Raw genomic sequence first — 18,752 nt, 5'->3', positions numbered from 1 at the left:
TCAAGCACTTATCGAAGTTTCACACAGATGTCAAAGAAATTATTTCTCTGGACATCTATAGAGCCGTTCAAGTGTTCGCTACCATTTTCATTCTCTGGGCTCAGAATAAAAACCATAAAGGATTTTCACCTGTAACAGCACTGCAACAATGAGCACAGCAATTCTCATGCTTGGCATTGAACTACAACCTGATTTTGTAGATTGTTGTGTTCTTACTGCTCTCTCACTGCCATCAATACAAGTTAATCAAGAGCATGCATCATGCAATTGGAATTGAACTGCTAACCTATGAACTTTTAGTAATATAAATTTTACAAGGTGTCTGAGGTAGTATAGTTCTCTGAGCCATCAGAGAGAGATAAAGCTGAATCTGCAAAGCTCTGCTGGGATACTGTGGTATAAAAATAGAAATTGTTAGTGTTTTAATTTGACTTTAATTTTGCTTTTTAATTTCAAAACTTTATTGTATTAATATTTGAACCTTGATGAATAGATTTTAAATTTTGTAAATGGCAAACTTTAGAAAAATTCTATCGAACGCTGAAAGGCATTCCAGGGTTGGTCCTCAAGAGGTAATGCGAAGGCTTGATACTAAGAGGCCACTCATTGGCTCTGAAACTGTCTGTATACAGAAGAAGTGAGTATGGGTAATCTGACTAAATAGTAGATCAAGTCTAATGATTTGCCCTTGTGTTTTTCCTGTCATAAAATGTGAGTCATTGAAAGACCTCAAGTCTCTGGGAGGGACATTTGTGCATTTTCTGCTTGTTCTATAATATTTGTCAGAATAATTGTCCAAGTTTTTAGAGAATAATATATTTATTGTTTGTTCATGGATCTAGGTTATGTTTTAAACCAAAAAGATTATGTAAGTTGTTGGAGTTGATTATTAACACATGCTTACACCTCTTGACGTCAGGCCATATTCCAGGATTAAAACCCACTGGAATGATCATTCCAAGCATGTAACACTTATGTTGAAACTTTGGTCAAATCAGTGCTCATACTTTATATTATAAACATAACCCGAAGATTGTTGATCTGTACTAGAGTTCCCAGGCATCTGTTTTATATGAAGTGATTTTTTTTTTTGTCCAATGCCACCTTCTCTCTTTTTTTTACTTTAGTCCTCTTTTAGCTACTTTGATGGTACTGGATTACTGGAAAGGCCTCGAAGAAGCAATCTTCCCATCAAAACATTGCTGTCTGGTTATATTTTTACGAGTGATCTGATCTCTCTAGGTTGGTCTAAAAGAGCCCTGCTATTTTTGCTACCACTGAACATGCTGAGGATTCAGGAAAAGTCAGGTCCTGGAAACTACTGGACGTGCAGTGTTTGGCTCCATTTTGCAATGTGTCATCGTTGGCAAGAGTGTCAGCCAACTGTATACTGTCAGTGTCCTGTTGAAGGGTCTTGGCCCGAAACATCAACTGTACTCTTTTCCATAGACGCTGCTGGCCTGCTGAATTCCCCTAGCATTTTGTGTGTGGTGCTGTCAATGTAACAACACCTTTTATATTCCACCCCCAAACAAAGTACCATTGCAGTAACATGTAATAATGTGCACGTCACTTGTGATAATTTCTGCAAGCTGTCAATTTCATTGAAATCTAAGATTGTAACTTTGCAATCAATGCCATGAGAGTAGCAGCTGTCAATTATCTATTGATTCCTTAACTCTCAGTATTATTTGTGGACACTTTAGGGAACTTGGTTTGCCCACAGGTGCAATGTAACAACATTCAGGAGTGAAGTTGTTTTGCAAGCTGACATTCACCCCAACCCATCCTCAATCCTTTGGCACCAATCCATCTTCCCTGTCACCAGCATGTTAGGCAGAAACACAGCACTCAGCAATATCACTCCAGCACTTCAGTTGCTTCCTGTGACCTTATCATCAAGATGGGCAGTCATGACCTTCAGGTTTCCTAATATACAATGGATTTCCATTAAATGAGCCATTGGTTAATCGGGGCAGCTATTTATTTGGGACAACTCTTGAAAGAACAAAACCAAATCAAGAAAATAGCTGGGATTCCCTTTGTTTATTTGGGTCACCAAGCTGCTTAATTGATGCAGGCACTGTTGCCAAACAGTTTCTAACTAGCGTCAGTCACGGGCACTTATGTGGCCATTAGAAACTACACTGTGCTTAGAGTGATCAAGTTTTTAAATAGTGTCAGTGGCATGTGATTGTATTCAAAAAGCAGTGAATTTTGTCACTGATAGTTGGTGAGAAATAAACAGTAAGCCAACTCAGAACTGTTTTGCTCAGCGCAGTTTCAAGTATTCAGGCTTGGAGATGCCAGAAACAGCTGGCAGTGAAAATGATGTGATTTCACTATGTCAACAAGTTAGGAATTACGAAGGTATTGACAAACATTGAATGTTTTGTAACTGGGTTTGAAGATAAACGTTTGAGCATTAGAGTGATGACATTTATTGTGCTTTTCCACTTATCAGGGAATACCATGAAATGCAATATCAAATTTAAAAACATTGGCATTTCAGAATCAGCTAAGATCAAACTCTATGTAAATGTAGAAACTTGACCACAAACACTGCAGCTTTCATCAATCTAGCTAGTAATTATTGATGGGAATTCATACGTCTAATCATAGTGTCCCACAAAAATGGGAGTAGTGGTGATGATCAGTATTCATTAGGGACATGGAAGTTTATGAAAAATTGAGAATAGAGGACTTTTAGAACGTGGAATCCAATCAGTGAACCACATTGGCAACTCCTTTACTGCATGTACGCATTATGGAGGATGTTATTGACAATGATCAAGTTATTTAAAGAGGTTGATAGATCACAAATATAATAGCTGGTTTAAGTCTTGATCTTCAAGTACCTAGATGGCTAAAGATGTTGGTAATTACATCAATACCCGCTTACTGTGAAAGGTGGCACCCAAAATAATGGTAATTGTCTGTGTTTCCCAATGTCTTACCATGGATCTTTATTTTCTGAGAGTGGTTTTGTACGATTGGGGTAGGTTGGTGGGGGTTTGGTGTTCCAGATGTTTAGTGTAAGTCCTTTTCTCTCATATCCTTAAGCGATTAAGTCAGGAATTACTTGGGTCGTAGTTTTTATACCCAGTTACTGGGGAATTCAGTTGTGTAGTGCTGTTTAGTTTCAGCAGTACGCAGTTGCAAATTGAAAATTTTCTCTCTCACAATGAAATGTAATAATGACATTTCTGAATCACATGGAAAAGTTAGCACATCCTGATGTCTTTCACCTGTGCAATCTCTATGTGTTATTCCAAGTTTTATTTGCATCATTCCCTGTACGTTATTCATTTTGAGGCACAGGTAGGGAATTTGGATTACTTGCACTGGGATACCCATTTTTGAACAGTGCCTGGAAATCGTGGCCTTACTAATACAACACAGGCCTGGGATATATACAGTGCAAGTAGTTTGCTCACTTACTTCCTTGGGCCCTCATCAACCCCTACCCTTTCTATGAACCATTTCCACGTCCTCCAATAATTTGACCACGACTACTGTTGTACCCCCATCATAACTTCTAGAAGGGAAAGTCAGGTGGAACATTTTCCTCAGCTGCAGCCCAGAATGCCATTTAAGTTGGCTCCTGCATCTCATGTTCCAGCACAACTTTACAGGTGATATTACAAAAATAAGAGATTACACTAACCAGGTTATCATTATGTGCTCTTTGGTCCTCATTCTTTTTGAGCACAGTTATCATATTGGCAGTTTTCCGGTGCTTCTGTACATCCTCTAAAGATGTCTGGAAAATGAAAAACTGACGCATCCACTATTATGGTGACCACTTCTTTTAGAATTATCAGCTACAAGTCATCAGATCTAGGGAATTTGCTAGTCTTCAACCCCATCACTTCACTTAATACTTATTCTTTAGGGATGCTAAGGGTAACTAAAATCTATTTTTGTTTGGTTAATTTCATGCTTGTAGGACTATCTACCATAAAGATTGATAAATGATGGCCATTTAATTTCTATACAATCTCCAAGAGGCCTGTGCTTGTCCTCTCTTTGCATTTCACTTAAGCTCTTTCATTAGTTTTTATACTTATGACTCATTTGTCCTTAATTTTCTCCTTGATTATATTCAGTCCTCTGTTTATGGATTCTGAACTTATCCCAATCTTCTGGCATGCTGATAACTTTTGCTGCTTTTTATGTTATATTCTTCTACTTAACACCATAAGGCCATAAGATGTAGGAGCAGAATCAGGCCATTCAGCCCCTCGAGTCTGCTCCACAATTTCATCATGGCTGATCTAATTTTCCTCTCAGCTTCAATCTCCTGCCTTCTCCCTGTATCCCTTCATGCCCTGATCAATAAAGCGTCTATCAACCTTTGTCTCAAATATACTAAGACTTAGCCTCCATAGCTGCCTGTAGCAAAGAATTCCACAGATTCACCACTCCCTGGCTAAAGAAATTCTTCCTCATCTCCGTTCTAACAGGGCACCCCTCTATTCTAAGGCCATCTTAGATAAGATCAGAGGAAACATCCTCTCCTCATCCACTCTATGAAGGCCTTTCAACATTTGAAAGGTTTCAATGAGGTCACTCCTCATTCTTCTGAATTCCAGTGAATACTGGCCTAGAGCCATCACACACTCTTCATATAACAAGCCATTCAATTCTGGAATCATTTTCGTGGGCCTTCTTTGAACCCTCTCCAGTTTCAACGCATTCTTTCTAAGGAGTGTAAACCTGCTCACAATGCGCTAAGTGAGGCCTCACAGGTGCTTTATAAAGTTTCAACATTACATCCTTGTTTTTATATTCTAGTCCTCTTGAAATGAATGCTAATATTGTATTTGCCTTCCTCCCTCAACCTGCAAATTAAGCTTTAGGGAATCCTGCACAAGGACTCCCAAGTCCCTTTGCGCCTCAGGTTTTAGTAATTTCTCTCCATTTAGAAAATGGTTAACCCTTTCATTTCATCTACTAAAGTGCATGACCATGCACTTCCCAACACTGTATTCCATCTGCCATTTCTTTGTTCAACCCTGCACGGGTGGAAAGTGCGTAAGGAACTGGCCAGATTTGCCTTGAATTCTGGTGCTGGTGCCGATACACTGCCAGCTGGTTATTGCATTGTACTGCTGCAAAAAAACAAATTTCATGATATACGTGAGTGATGATAAACCTAATTCCGATATGGGTCTCAGTTGTGGTCTGAGAGTGGAAAAGAGGCAGGGAAAGGAGAATGATGGTTGGCAAAAGGGGAAGTGAGAAGGGAGGGAGCGGGAAGCACCAGAAAGACATTCCGTAATAATCAATAAACCAATTGTTTGCAATCAGATTACCTTGCCTGGTGTCTCAGGGCTGGGTGTGTTTGCACCCCGCCATCTCCCCACCCCTTACATTCATTCTCTGCCACCCGTCGACACCCCGCCCGTGGCACTCCACCCTCGCCATTCCCAACTTCCTTCGCTCCTGCCAGGTTTACAAACTTGCTCCCCTTTCCATGTTGACAAATATAGTACTAAGCAAAAGTCTTAGGCACCCTAGTTATATATATCTGCTTAAGAATTTTGCACAGTACTTTATTTCTGTGGGATCATTCAGTAACCTATTTGTAACACATTATCTGATCCAAAATAGTCTATTATCTGATTAGCTTCATAGCAAATTGTTCACATAAATTATCCTGAATATATCCTAAGAAATCATTTTTGTGACTACCATTTTCAATTTGATTAATCCAGTCTATACGAAGATTAAAAATCATCTATTGAGTAATGAACCATTCTTTTTACACTATGCCCCAAACTGCCCCCTTCCCATTCCTTTATTTACAGAGTGTTTTCTGATTGGTAGGAAACTCGTGCTTACAATGGGTCGTGTTTACAAACCATAAACATTCAGGCACAAATTGCACCTACAACATACAACAAATTTGTGGGAGTTTGTGCTACTGAGACGTTGCCTTATGAGACACTGGGTACACTGGGCACAGACCTCAACATAATTATTTAAGAACATGAGTGTCTAGAACCATGTAAATCAAAACAGATACTAGTACCTTTTAAAGGAGGCAAAACTGAAATAAAAATGAACGCGTAAGATTAGGAAACCCCCAACTGATTTTGTTTTTGCATGAGAAAATTCCACAGTAATCCACTGCTAAATGTCGATCTTCTCAAATAGCAGTGATGCGCTGCTGCGATCAGCTATATTCAGCACACTCTTGGGCTGTCTGTGCTGTTGTCCAAGTTAACTATATTCCTGACTGATTCGTATTATCTAATCGTTCATTTTTTTTTGTTTAAAGTTGTTGTCAAGTTTTCCTTCAAAGAATATTGTTCTTCCCTGCTGACATCTGATCACCTAACACCAAATGTCTGTGATAGTTCTTAGTTGTGTCACTCAAAAGTAATGTCATTGGATTTGGTATTTGAGTGATACTGTATATATTTTTGGCTGTGATGGTCCCATTTCCATAAGTTGAGATTGATTTAACACAGTAGCAGGGTTTCCCAGTAAGGACATCCCTTCCTGCTTTCCTTGTGGTCAGTGTCTTGTATGACCTTTGCTACAGAAATGTTGGACATTTTTAGATATGAAAGGTTTGAAATGAAAAGAAATTTCATTACAACATTTCATAGAGCCAATAATTTGAATGCTGTATCATTTAGCAGATGTAATGTTCTTTCATTAAGTCAGTCTAAAACCCAAAATGCCCCATCATACTGTTGTGTGACTTGAAATTCAAGAGGTCCCATTACCATCAAAAAGAAAACCATAGATGCACAAAAATCTGTATTTTTTGCTGAAGTCCAATATACAGGTTTCCCCCGCCATCCGAAGGTAGAGCGTTCCAATGAAACGGTTCGTAAGCCGGAATGTCGTAAAGCAAAGAAGCAATTACCATTAATTTATATCAGAGAAATTTGTGAGCGTTCGCAGACCCAAAAATAACCTACCAAATCATGCCAAATAACACATAAAACCTAAAATAACAGTAACATATAGTAAAAGCAGAAATGATATGATGATACACAGCCTATATAAAGTAGAAATACTTTTCCACAATCATTGCTGCACTGTTCTCCATAGCAAAAATCTCACGCAAGCGCTCTCCGCAAAAACATGGCGCAGGCACTCTCCAGTAACCTTTAGGCTATGAAGCTGCCAAATCATACCAAATAACACGTAAAAGTACACAACCAATATAAAGTAGAAGTAATGTATGTACAGTGTAGTATCACTCACCAGAATTGGGACGGCGCTGAGCACACCGATGATGGTGTGTTAGGCTGAGTCATTGGAGGTTGGGGTGGTGCAATGGCCCCCACCCTCCGGGCCACTGACCGATACCAATCCGCGAAGCATCCAGGGGTAGCCGGGATGTACCCAGTGCATCTTTAAGAAAACAAACAAGCTAATTAATTAGGTGCCGCCCGGCACGTAAATGTCGGCCCAGATCAGAGGCGACGCAATTGGCAATTGCCTGTGATCTGGGCTGACATTTACGTGCTGGGCGGCACCTAATAATTAGCTTGTTTATTTCGACATTTTTTCTTAAAGATGCGCTAGGTGCATTCTAACTACCGCTGCATTCTCTGTGACAATGTATTGGTCCGCGGCCCGGGGTTTGTGGTGGTGGGACACTGGAGTGTCATCTGTTTCCATCAGGGCAGGCAGGTCATCTTCTTGTATGTTTGCCTGCCTCGATTTCGAAGGTCGAGGTTCGTTGTCTGCTGTGGCTGATGTGGAAGGCTTGCTTGACTGCTTAGCCTCGCGCATTTTTCTATCATACAGTTCTTTGTAAGCACTCAAACCATCTTGCAAATATGCTCTAAACTGACATACCCTTTCAAATTGAAGTCATACTTTATCATTGCAGCAAAAATCTCAGCAGTTGCTTCACGTTCAGTTCCTGGACGACTTCACTTTCAGTCCGTTGGCTACTGCATTCAGTTTCGATTGTTATCCTTTCCTCTTCCAATTGCATCACCTCTTCATCTATCAGTTCTTGGTCATGGGATGCCAAAACCTCTTCAACATCACCTTCGTCAACTTCTGCAAGCCAAACTCACTTTGTCCTTACTTCGTTCACCACGATCGAAAGGCTTAATTATGTCTAGTTTTACGCTAAGTGTAACACCCTTACGAGCTCTTTTAGGGTTTTCTGATACCTTAGAACTCATCTTGCTAACGGATGCTCACAGGTACGTGTTTAACCAATGCCGGCCAGAATGCCGTTCCGAATCTGAGGGAGGAGCGGCTGCTCGGGGCGCGCGCTGCTTTTTTCGTATCTGTGAAAGTACCTTCTGTTAGCGAAAACAGGTAACTAATGTAGGTCTTTCGTAACAGTGAGGTTTCGTAAAACAAACGTTCGAAAAGTGGGGGTCATCTGTATATCCAAACAAATTATTGAACTATTGAACAAAATATTGAATTATGAGTCTGATTTGAGGCATTTGCATGATGTGGCTTCCCATCTGGAGCCCGTGATCAGAGGCTGCTGATATTGAATTGCCTATCCTTTCCAGTAGTTCTTTGCCAAAGCTTTCACATGTGTACAGTGAATTTCCCTAATGACTATCAGATTGGTGAAGGATGTTGGTCTTAGAATTATAGAGTCATACAAAGTCCAAAGTAAATTTATTATTAAAGTATATATATGGCAGCATATATAACTCTGAGATTCATTTCCTTGTGGGTATGCACAGTATATGCAAAGAGAAAAAGAAGAAAATAATAATAAATAAGCAATGAATATTGGTTCTAAAGGTTGTGGGAACAGTTCAGTGTTGGGGTGCGTGAGGATGAATGAAGTTATCCCCCACTGGTTTGAGGGGTAATAGCTGTTCTTGAACTTGGTGGTGTGGATCCTGAGGCTCCTGTACCTCATCCATGATGGCAGCAATGAGAAATATGCATATATCCCGGAAATTGGTCCTGCAGCCCAACTTGTCCATATCTTCCCAACCTAGTCCATTTGCCAGCATCTGCCCACATTCCTCTAAGCCTTTCCTATCCACGTACCTGTGTAAATGTCTTGTTGTAATTGTGCCTGCTTTTATCACTTACTCTGGTAGTGTGTTCTATATACCAACTGCTACCTGTGTGGAAAAGTCTGTCTCTCTTTACATGTTTCTCCTTTCACCTAAATTCTATGCGTTCTGGATTTTGACTCCCCTACCCACGGAAAAAGACGATACATTTTATTTATGCTCTTCTTGATTTTATAACCTTACCTCGGCCTCCTTTGCTCCAAGGAAAACATTCTCATTCCATCTAATCTCTTACGGATGTTAAACATGAGAGCAACCCTTTACATTTAAATACGGGTATTGAATGTTATTTAGTATGTTGCTTCCACCAAGTGTGCACCTAGAGAGCATTCATCTATGTACTTTAGCTTGGTCATGGAGGTAATTCTGATGTAGAAAGCATTCATCTGTGTACTTTAACTTGGTCATCAAGGTAGTTGTGATTTTGGTCCTGGCCTTTCATCTGAGGATGCCTTGTATTCTCCCAAGTTTTATTAATTAGTCCCAACTCACCAGGACACTTTAGGGGCTAAAATGGAGGTACTACAGCATAAAGATTGACAGGTAGATAGGAAGGATGATACAGCCTTGGTTCACTCCAATCTGCATTGCAATCTGTGTCATTGATCTGTTGTTGAATGTCATGGTTTGTACCTCGTAGTAGTTAGGATGATGAAGACTTGTCAACCAGCCAGTTTAATGAAGGTCCCCCATAATTCCTGACTGCTAATGGAAGCTAAGAAGACCACATATAATACTGCATTTCTCTTGTTTTTGTTCTGCTCTCCAGATCGCATCCATTGTGCCTCCTCATGGCTGAGATCTTCATTGTATCTCTGGGAGGAACTCTTTAACCACTGGGAAGTTGACTATCTTAGTGGCAGATTGTAGGCAGGCACTTTTGTAGTTATTATAAATCATATTGCTTTTTGAAAATAGTGAATCTGAGATGCCAAAATCCTTTTCTCAGGTGAGTGAGGTGAGGTCACAAGTTTACAAATTAACAATGGTAAAGAAGATTGAGAATTTATTTTGTCATGTCTATAAAGAGGAATTTAGCTTTGTACATTATCTTGTTGTTGCTCTGCCCCAAGATGCATCATACTAAATAAATTCTGTTTTATCAGAATCATTTTCACTCTCTAGCCAAATGCAAAGTGCAGCTGTGCAATGCAAGGTCCCATAAATAGCAAATAGGTTAAATGACCAATTATTTTTGGTTGGGTTGGTTAAGGGAGAAATGTTGGCTAGTCACCAGGAGAGTTTATCCTTACGTAGCTGTATGTGACCTGTGTTCACCTATCACCCACCAGTTCTTACTCTACACCCTCTGCCCATCCTTTTACACTGGCTGTCTCACCTCTTTCTTCCAGGGAAGATGAAGGATCTTGAACTAGAGCAATGTGCCTGACCTTCTGAGTTCCTCCATTTTTCTGAGTTCTGAGGTCCTCCAAAGACTGCATCTGCAGTCTTTCTTGTGTCTCTAGCAGGAGAGTTCCATGTATCCCTTTGCATGATAGCTTGAGATGTATTACGAATTCTAGACTGGGATTCAAACTCTTGAAGGATAGCATATCTGAGAATGTAGTGTTCACTAAGTACTGGCCTAGCATTAGAGCTGAATATATGTCTGACTCAAGTGAGCATAGACAAGCTGGTGATAATCATTTTATAAAATCATATTTTCTGTGAAATAGTGGAGACTTCAATATGAGTCAATTTAGTAATTCTGGTTTGAAGGTATTTTTATAATTAATCTTCACATTTTGAAAGTTTTTTCGAATCACTGGAGGTATCCAACACCTTTGGTGTATCTGGAAGTGTGCAAATGAATATTATGATCAAATTAATGCATTTTGCATATTTGCAGCTCATTGAAAGTTTTATAAATCTTTTTTCTACTAACTTCGTCCTGTTAAGTCCTCAAGTGATATTGATCCTGATGATCATGTTGCTTCTGCTAGTTATTCCAAAGGTGTTACAGGCTTTACAGTACCTCACCCATTTATTGACCTGAATGTTGAGAGTTGAAATTAATTCAACCATTTTAGGGCATTGCAACCCTATTGTCAGCTGTAATACCCTATTGTAGAATTCGGACCAGTGTAGTGCTATAGATTAAGCCTGGAATTTATAATCCTTGTGACACAAGGCCATATAGAAAAGCTTCTTGATCTGTTATGCCAAAACTGTGTGTGATGACAACACAGGGAGGAAGAATGAGGAAAAGAAGAATCACAGTGTCAATCAGTGGAGCTGCCATTCACAGTTCTTTTAAATGTGTGCTCATTTTATTTTCCACTCCATTCTCTCTCATGTACTGTCAACTTCTGTGATGTTGACACTGTGCTGGGCAATGAAGGGGTTCAGTTTTTACAGACAGTTTTTAAGTTGGAAAATCACTTATGGTGATTGTACCTCCATAGTAGAATAATGAATTGCATCAAAAATGCACAATACTGATTAGAACTCTAACTAGAAGTAGCGAGAGAGGAAACTAATTATGTCATTCAGAGTAATGAATATTCATATGAATATGTATATTCATACAACGTATTTTTGAATTCAGTAATATCACAGGAGCTTGTGCATGTGTTGGAGTGTTCTTAAGTCAGGTGTTTGTAACTTGGGGACAGCTTGTACAATCCTTTGGAATTGATTCTGATTTTCAGATCAATACAGTCTGGCAGTGATGTTAATTGTTATCTGCTGCATTCGTACATAAGAAATAACACCTTATTGTATTATCTGTATCTCTTTTCTTGCAGCTGTCCCCTTTCCACCAACCAATCATTTGACATTTGAGGAGATCTTCAATGTTGATGGCAAACCCAAGGTGGACGTTTTGAAAAATCATTTAATTAAAGAAGGTCGTGTGGATGAAGAAATTGCACTTAGAATTATTAATGAGGGAGCTGCAATTCTGAGGAGAGAAAAGACAATGATTGAAGTTGAAGCACCAATAACAGGTAAGGCATTGAGAGCCATACTTGACACTAGAATAATCTCTCACTGGTTGAAGTGTCATATTTCTGTTCTCCTCTTCCTTTCATCTCATTAGAAACCTGATGCAAACTCAGTTGGAATGACTGATCCATTTTTATGTGCTCAGCTCTGTGTGTTTATGTTTGCTGTTCTTGTCAGGTTTAGAAATGGAACTGTGGAATTTGACACCTTTTATATCTGGTCATTTTATACTGTTCTTTATCAGGTATTTGGCAGAAGAAAATCAATCTTGCTGTTCAAATGATGTCTGAAGTGAATGTAGTTGAGCTGAACTGTCAAACATAGATTCCAAGTTTGGTCACGTAGTAATGTTTTCCCAATTCATCCTTCAGCACTAGCTTTTTAGGTCTTTGTAAGTGCTACCAAAGATTGTTAGGAAGATAAGCTATGTATATTCAGATTTCAGGAAAAAAACACAAGTTACTGTAAATATTGTGCAGATCAGTCAGCCTCTGAAAGAGTCATGAACGTTTCACTGAGGTTGCAAAAGTGAGTTAGGTCCATATTTTACATATAGTGGTGCTGGAAAGTTTGTGAATCCTGTAGAATTTTCTCTATTTCTGCATAAATATGACCGAAAGTGTGATTAGATCTTCATGTGCCCTAAAACTAGATAAAGAGAACCCAATTAAATAAATAACACAAAAAACATTATACATGTTCATTTATTTATTGAGAAAAATGATCTGCTGTTACATGTATTTGTTGAAAAATATGTAAACCTTTGCTTTCAGTAACTGGTGTGACCTTGTATTGCAATAACTTAACTCATGTTTCTGGTAACTGTTGATCAGTCCTGCACATCGGCTTGGAGGAGTTTTATGCCATTCCTCCTTACAAAACTGCTTCAACTCTGGGATGTTGGTGGACTTCTTTGCATGAACTGCTTGCTTCAGGTCCTTCCACATTTGTATAGAATTAAGGTCAGGACTTTGACTTAGCCATTCCAGAACATTTTTTTTCTCTCTGTTGTTGATTTATTCTTGCTTTTCGGATCATTGTCTTGTTGCATTATCTCTTGAGGTGGCACGGCAGGTGGCAGCAGCGACCTCTCCGGACCTGGTATTACTTTAATTAATTAATTTAAAAAAAAACTAAAGCGAAATTTTAAAAATTTGCACATGAACAACAGAGCAACCGGTGTTCATATCTACCATCGCCAGACATTGCTACAGTACAGAAATTTCCCAACAACAAACCTTCACGAGGATCTGCTGGAGAAGCTATGCGATCTCGGCCTGCTTCGGAGACCAAGCCTACAGTCCTCGGTGTCGCCTGATGCCAGTGGCTGGGGGTGGGGACGTTGTAAGCGGTGTGCGAGGAAGTGGAAGTGCGGCAAGCGGGCAGGGGTGCGTGCTAGGCTAAAAACAAACCCTAGCCAGCCGGCTCTCCTGTCCATTCCGCTCCCTGGACAATAAATTGGACTACATCTGACTCTAGTGGACTACTCGGCGGGAGTACAGAGACTGCTGTGCTTTCGTTTTCATGGAAACGTGGCTTAGCGACAGAGTTCTGGATGCCGCCATTCAGCTAGACGGGCTCGCTTAGTTTCGGGGTGACAGAGATGCAACTCTGCGGTAAAAATCACGGTGTATTTACATCAACACGGAATGGTGCGAGAACTCTGTGCTGGTCTCTGGTTACTGCTCATCGCTAGTGCAGTTTGTGACTGTTAGATGCAGACCATTTTATTTACCATGGGAATTCACCGCTGTCCTTATAGTCTGTGAACTGTATGGGGCTATCAATGAACTGCAGAACGCACACCCTGATGGACTGTTTATTGTCGCCGGAGATTTTAACCACACGAACCTCAAGTCAGTGCTCCCCAAATTCCATCAGTATGTGGACTTTGCAACGAGAGGGGAGAACGTGTTGAACCTTGTTTATACAAACATCCCTGACGCATACTGGGCGGAGCCCTGCCCCCGCCTTGGTTACTCGGACCACATCTCTGTTATGCTAATGCAGACCGCTCGTCAGACGCTCCAGACCATTTCTGAAGCAGGTGAAAACCTGGCCAGCAGGAGCTATCTCTACTCTTCAAGACTGCTTTGAGCACACTGACTGGCACACGTTCAGGGAGGCTGCAACCGATGGCGACTTTACCAACTTAGAGGAGTACACGGCATCAGTGACTAGCTACATCAGCAAGTGCATCAATGAAGTCACTGTGTCCAAGACCATCACTACACGCTCTAACCAGAAGCCATGGATGACCCGTGACTCCACCTTCAGAGCAGGCGACAAGGCAGCCCTAACAACAGCGAGGGCCAATCTCTCCCGGGCCATCAGAGAGGCAAAGCATGCACACGCCCAGCGAATCCACAGCCACTTCCAGGACAGCAGTGACACGTGGCACATGTGGAAGGGCATTCAGGACATCACCAACTACAGGACAACATCACCTGCCTGTGCTGGTGCTGCCTCCCTCCCAGATGGGTTGGAACAACTTCTACGCTCGTTTCGAGGCAGGAAATGACGTGGTGGTGAGGAAGACCACTCCTCCTCCCAGTGACCAGGTGCTGTGTCTTACCGTGGCCGATGTGAGGAAAACTGTATGCAGGGTCAACCCACGGAAAGCTGCTGGACCAGAAAATATTCCTGGTAGAGTGCTCAGAGAATGTGCAGACCAGCTGGCAGATGTTCTCACTGACATCTTCAGCATCTCCCTGGGCAGTGCCGCCATTCCAACGTGCTTCAAGGCCACCACCGTTGTCCCCGTGCCAAAGAAGTCTTCAATGTCCTGCCTCAATGACTACCGTCCTGCTGCTCTCACATCCATCATCATGAAATGTTTTGAGAGGCTCATCATGAGGCACATAAAGACCTTGCTGCCCCCCTCACTGGACCCCCTGCAGTTTGCGTATCGTCCCAACCGCTCAACACACGACGCCATCGCCACCACCCTCCACCTGGCTGTCACTCACTTGGACAAAAAAGACAGATACATTCGAAGCAACAGGCATAAAAGTTGCTGGTGAGCGCAACAGGCCGGGCAGCATCTCTAGGAAGAGGTACAGTGGACGTTTTGGGCTGAGACCCTTCGTCAAGTTCACCAGCAACTTTTATGTGTGTTGCTTGAAATTCCAGCATCTGCAGATTTCCTCGTACATACGTTCGAATGCTGTTCATAGACTTCAGTTCAGCATTCAACACAATCATTCTTCAGCACCTGATTGGAAAGCTGAAACTGCTGGGCCTGAACACCTCCCTCTGCAACTGGATCCTAGACTTCCTGACTGGGAGACCTCAGTCAGTCCGGATCAGAAGCAGCATCTCCAACACCATCACACTGAGCACGGGGGCCCCCCAGGGCTGTGTGCTCGGTCCACTGCTGTTCACTCTGCTGACCCACGACTGTGCAGCAACACACAGCTCAAACCACATCATCAAGTTTGCCGATGACATGACTGTGGTGGGTCTCATCAGCAAGAACGACGATACAGCATACAGAGAGGAGGTGCAGCGGCTAACGGACTGGTGCAGAGCCAACAATCTGTCTGAATGTGAACAAAACAAAAGAGATGGTTGTTGACTTCAGGAGAGCACAGAACAACCACTCTCCGCTGAACATCGACGACTCCTCCATTGAGATCGTTAAGAGCACCAAATTTTTTGGTGTTCACCTGGCGGAGAATCTCACCTGGTCTCTCAACACCAGCTCCATAGCCAAGAAAGCCCAGCAGTGTCTCTACTTTCTGCGAAGGCTGAGAAAAGTCCATCTCCCACCCTCCCATCCTCACCACGTTCTACAGAGGATGTATCAAAAGCATCCCAAGCAGCTGATCACTGCTTGCTTCGGGAATTGCACCGTCTCGGATCGCAAGACCCTGCAGCGGATAGTGAGGTCAACTGAGAAGATCATCGGGGTCTCTCTTCCCGCTATTACAGACATTTACACCACACGCTGCACCCGCATAGCAAACAGTATTGTGAAAGACCCTACACACCCCTCACACAAACTCTTCTCCCTCCTGCCATCTGGCAGAAGGTACAGAAGCATTTGGGCTCTCACGACCAGACTGTGCAACAGTTTCTTCCCCCAAGTCATCAGGCTCCTCAACATTCAGAGTCTAGGCTGACATCTACATAATTTATTATTATATTGTAATTTGTCCTCTACTGTGCCTATTGTCTTGTTTATTAATTATTGTACTGCCCTGCACCGTTTTGTGCACTTTATGTAGTCCTGTGCAGGTCTGTAGTCTAGTGCAGTTTTTATGTTGTTTTACGTACTCTAGTGTAGCCTTGCGCTGTCTCTTATAGTGTAGTGTAGTTTTGTGTTGTTTCATGTAGCACCAGGGTCCTGGAGGAATGCTGCTTCGTTTTTACTGTGTACTGTACCAGCAATTTATGGTCGAAATGACAATAAACTTGACTTGACTTCTATTAAGTTTCAGGTGATGGGCTGCTAGCCTGGAATTCTCCTGTATAATGTCTTGATACAGTTTTGAATTCAGTGTTCTCTCAAGAATTGGAAGCTGTCCAGACCCTGAGGAAGCATCACAGCCCTTCCACCATGCTTCACAGTTGGGTTGAGGTTTTGGTGTTGGTGTGCAATGCCCTTTTTCCTCCAAACATAGCAATGTGCATTTCTTCCAAAAAGTTCAACTTTTGTCTCATCTGCCCACAGAGCATTGTCCCAGAAGTGTTGTAGAACACCTAGGTCATCTTTTGCAAACTTGAGATGTGCAGAAATTTTTTTTTGGAGAGCAGTGGGTTCCTCTGTGGGGTCCTTCCATGAGCACCATTGTTGTTCAGTGTTTTTCTTATAGTGGAAGCATGAATGGAGACTTTAGCAAGTTCCAGAGATTTCTGCAGGTCTTTTACTGTTACCCTTGAGTTCTTTTTCACCTCCTTCAGCATTGCACCTTGTGCTGTAGGTGTGATCTTTGCAGAATGCCCACTCCCAGGGAGAGTAGCAATAGTACTGAGTTCCTCCATTTGTAGACAGTTTCTCTCACTGTGGACTAATGAATACACAGGTATTTAGAAATGCTTTTGTAGCCTTTTCCAGCTCCATCTCTACAACTCTTCTTCTATTGTCTTCTGAAGTATAAAATAAGAAAAGATAAAACTTTATTTATCCCAAAGGAAATTATTGTTGCAAGGTTGTTCAACCTGGCTGGCTGTCCTCTCGTGACGGCGCCGGAAGAAAGTAGTTTTGATTGAGGCACAGTGCACATAAATAGATCTTTCTTGAGAATAGCAGGCTGTGTCGGTAACCTGACTTTGTGTCTCTACAACCCGCACCTCCAATCTCATCTCATTGATTGGAACACCTGACTCCAAATTTTTGTAGAAGGCATTACCCCAGAGGTTCACATACTTTTTCCAACAAATTGATGTAATATTAGATCATTTTTCTCAATAAATAAATGAACAAGTATAATTTTTTTGTGTTATTTATTTAATTGGGTACTCTTTATCTAGCTATAGGATTTGCATGAAGATTAGATCATATTTTAGCTCATACTTATGCAGAAACAGAGAAAATTTTACAGGGTTCACAAACTTTCTAGCACCACTGCATGTGGTATGAGCAGTACCCTGGCTACTCAATCAGGTTAGGCAATCATGAGATATACCTTTGCTCTTGCAGGAAGTTGACTGGCACTTCAAAGCTGAGATGTACAATACGAAACAAGCAAAAAGGATTAATCCATGCTTTGTCATGCTTTTTCTAATCTTTTTCTTCTTATCCCTAGCTCAGTTGAGAAGTTAGTCAGCAAGACCGATCACTGCAAGGAATTGCAGCAGGTGCTGCACTAGACAAAGTTCAGCTAATTGATCCTTAATTTACGGTAGCTAAACAGTTAACTGTTGGTACGTGATCCTGTAACTGTACTTTTAATTCAGTGTTGAATACATAATTTCTGAATTAAATCTCTGCATCATAACCATTTCATATACCTGGTTAAGCATGGTTGTGTGTGAAATCAGTTCCAGCAGGTGGAAGTTGACGTTCCTTTATTGATTTTATTTCAGGTTGCTTTTCTTGCTGGTTTCAAGTTTTGAAGCTTGCCATTCTGAAATGGCAGTACTATAAATTAGTCATATAATTCTGTCTAAAGTTTTGAAACAAGCAGTTTGGAGTGGCAAATTTATGTGGTACTTTGGTACATTTTAATTTCATTATTATTTAAGCCACAAAATTATTGAATGTATATTTTTCTATTGTACATTTTCATGGATGGTATCTTTTGGTCTAGTGGTTTGAGTTTAAAATGCAGCTGCTGTTTTCTTCCAGTATGTGGGGATATTCATGGTCAGTTCTTTGACCTGATGAAGCTATTTGAAGTGGGAGGGTCACCAGCCAGCACCAGATACCTCTTCCTTGGCGATTATGTGGACCGAGGATATTTCAGCATAGAGGTAAGCAGAGCTGTAAAATCTAATTTTTAAGGTTATTTTGTTGAGGCGGTGGAGAAGGCTGTTGAACTGCTGAAATGTTCATCATTGAAGTTAGGTATGTATCTGTCTTTTCCTACCTTTCTCTTTCTTAAGCTTTGGTATCACATCACATTATTTTCAGTTGTGTACTATATGCATTATCAATGTGTAATGGTTCAGTGCATAAAATATTGTAGAACAGGTGGTGAGGGGTGCAATGAAATAAAAGTGTGCATGACCTTAAATTTGAAGATCATATTCAGTTTCTGTTCTGCTCTGAATTAGCTAATCATAGCACAAATAGCAGTTGGGTTGCTGTAATTAAACTTGTGACTT

General features: G+C 41.1%; 1 protein-coding gene across 2 annotated transcripts in view; it reads left to right on the top strand.

Annotated features, from left to right (window-relative positions):
- Window positions 1-18,752, top strand: part of LOC134358500 (serine/threonine-protein phosphatase 2B catalytic subunit beta isoform) — a 113,676-nt gene that overhangs the window by 43,901 nt on the left and 51,023 nt on the right. For both annotated transcript variants that reach the window (XM_063070787.1, XM_063070788.1), the window contains exons 2-3: window positions 11,783-11,983; window positions 18,274-18,398. In XM_063070787.1, the coding sequence (XP_062926857.1) occupies window positions 11,783-11,983; window positions 18,274-18,398 (326 nt within the window). The remainder of the gene's footprint in view (window positions 1-11,782; window positions 11,984-18,273; window positions 18,399-18,752) is intronic.

The sequence above is a fragment of the Mobula hypostoma genome, chromosome 18, assembly GCF_963921235.1.
Source record: "Mobula hypostoma chromosome 18, sMobHyp1.1, whole genome shotgun sequence".
Classification (NCBI taxonomy): domain Eukaryota; kingdom Metazoa; phylum Chordata; class Chondrichthyes; order Myliobatiformes; family Myliobatidae; genus Mobula; species Mobula hypostoma.
The sequence above is the reverse complement of the archived record's forward strand: the minus strand, read 5'-3'. Positions and strand labels throughout refer to the sequence as shown.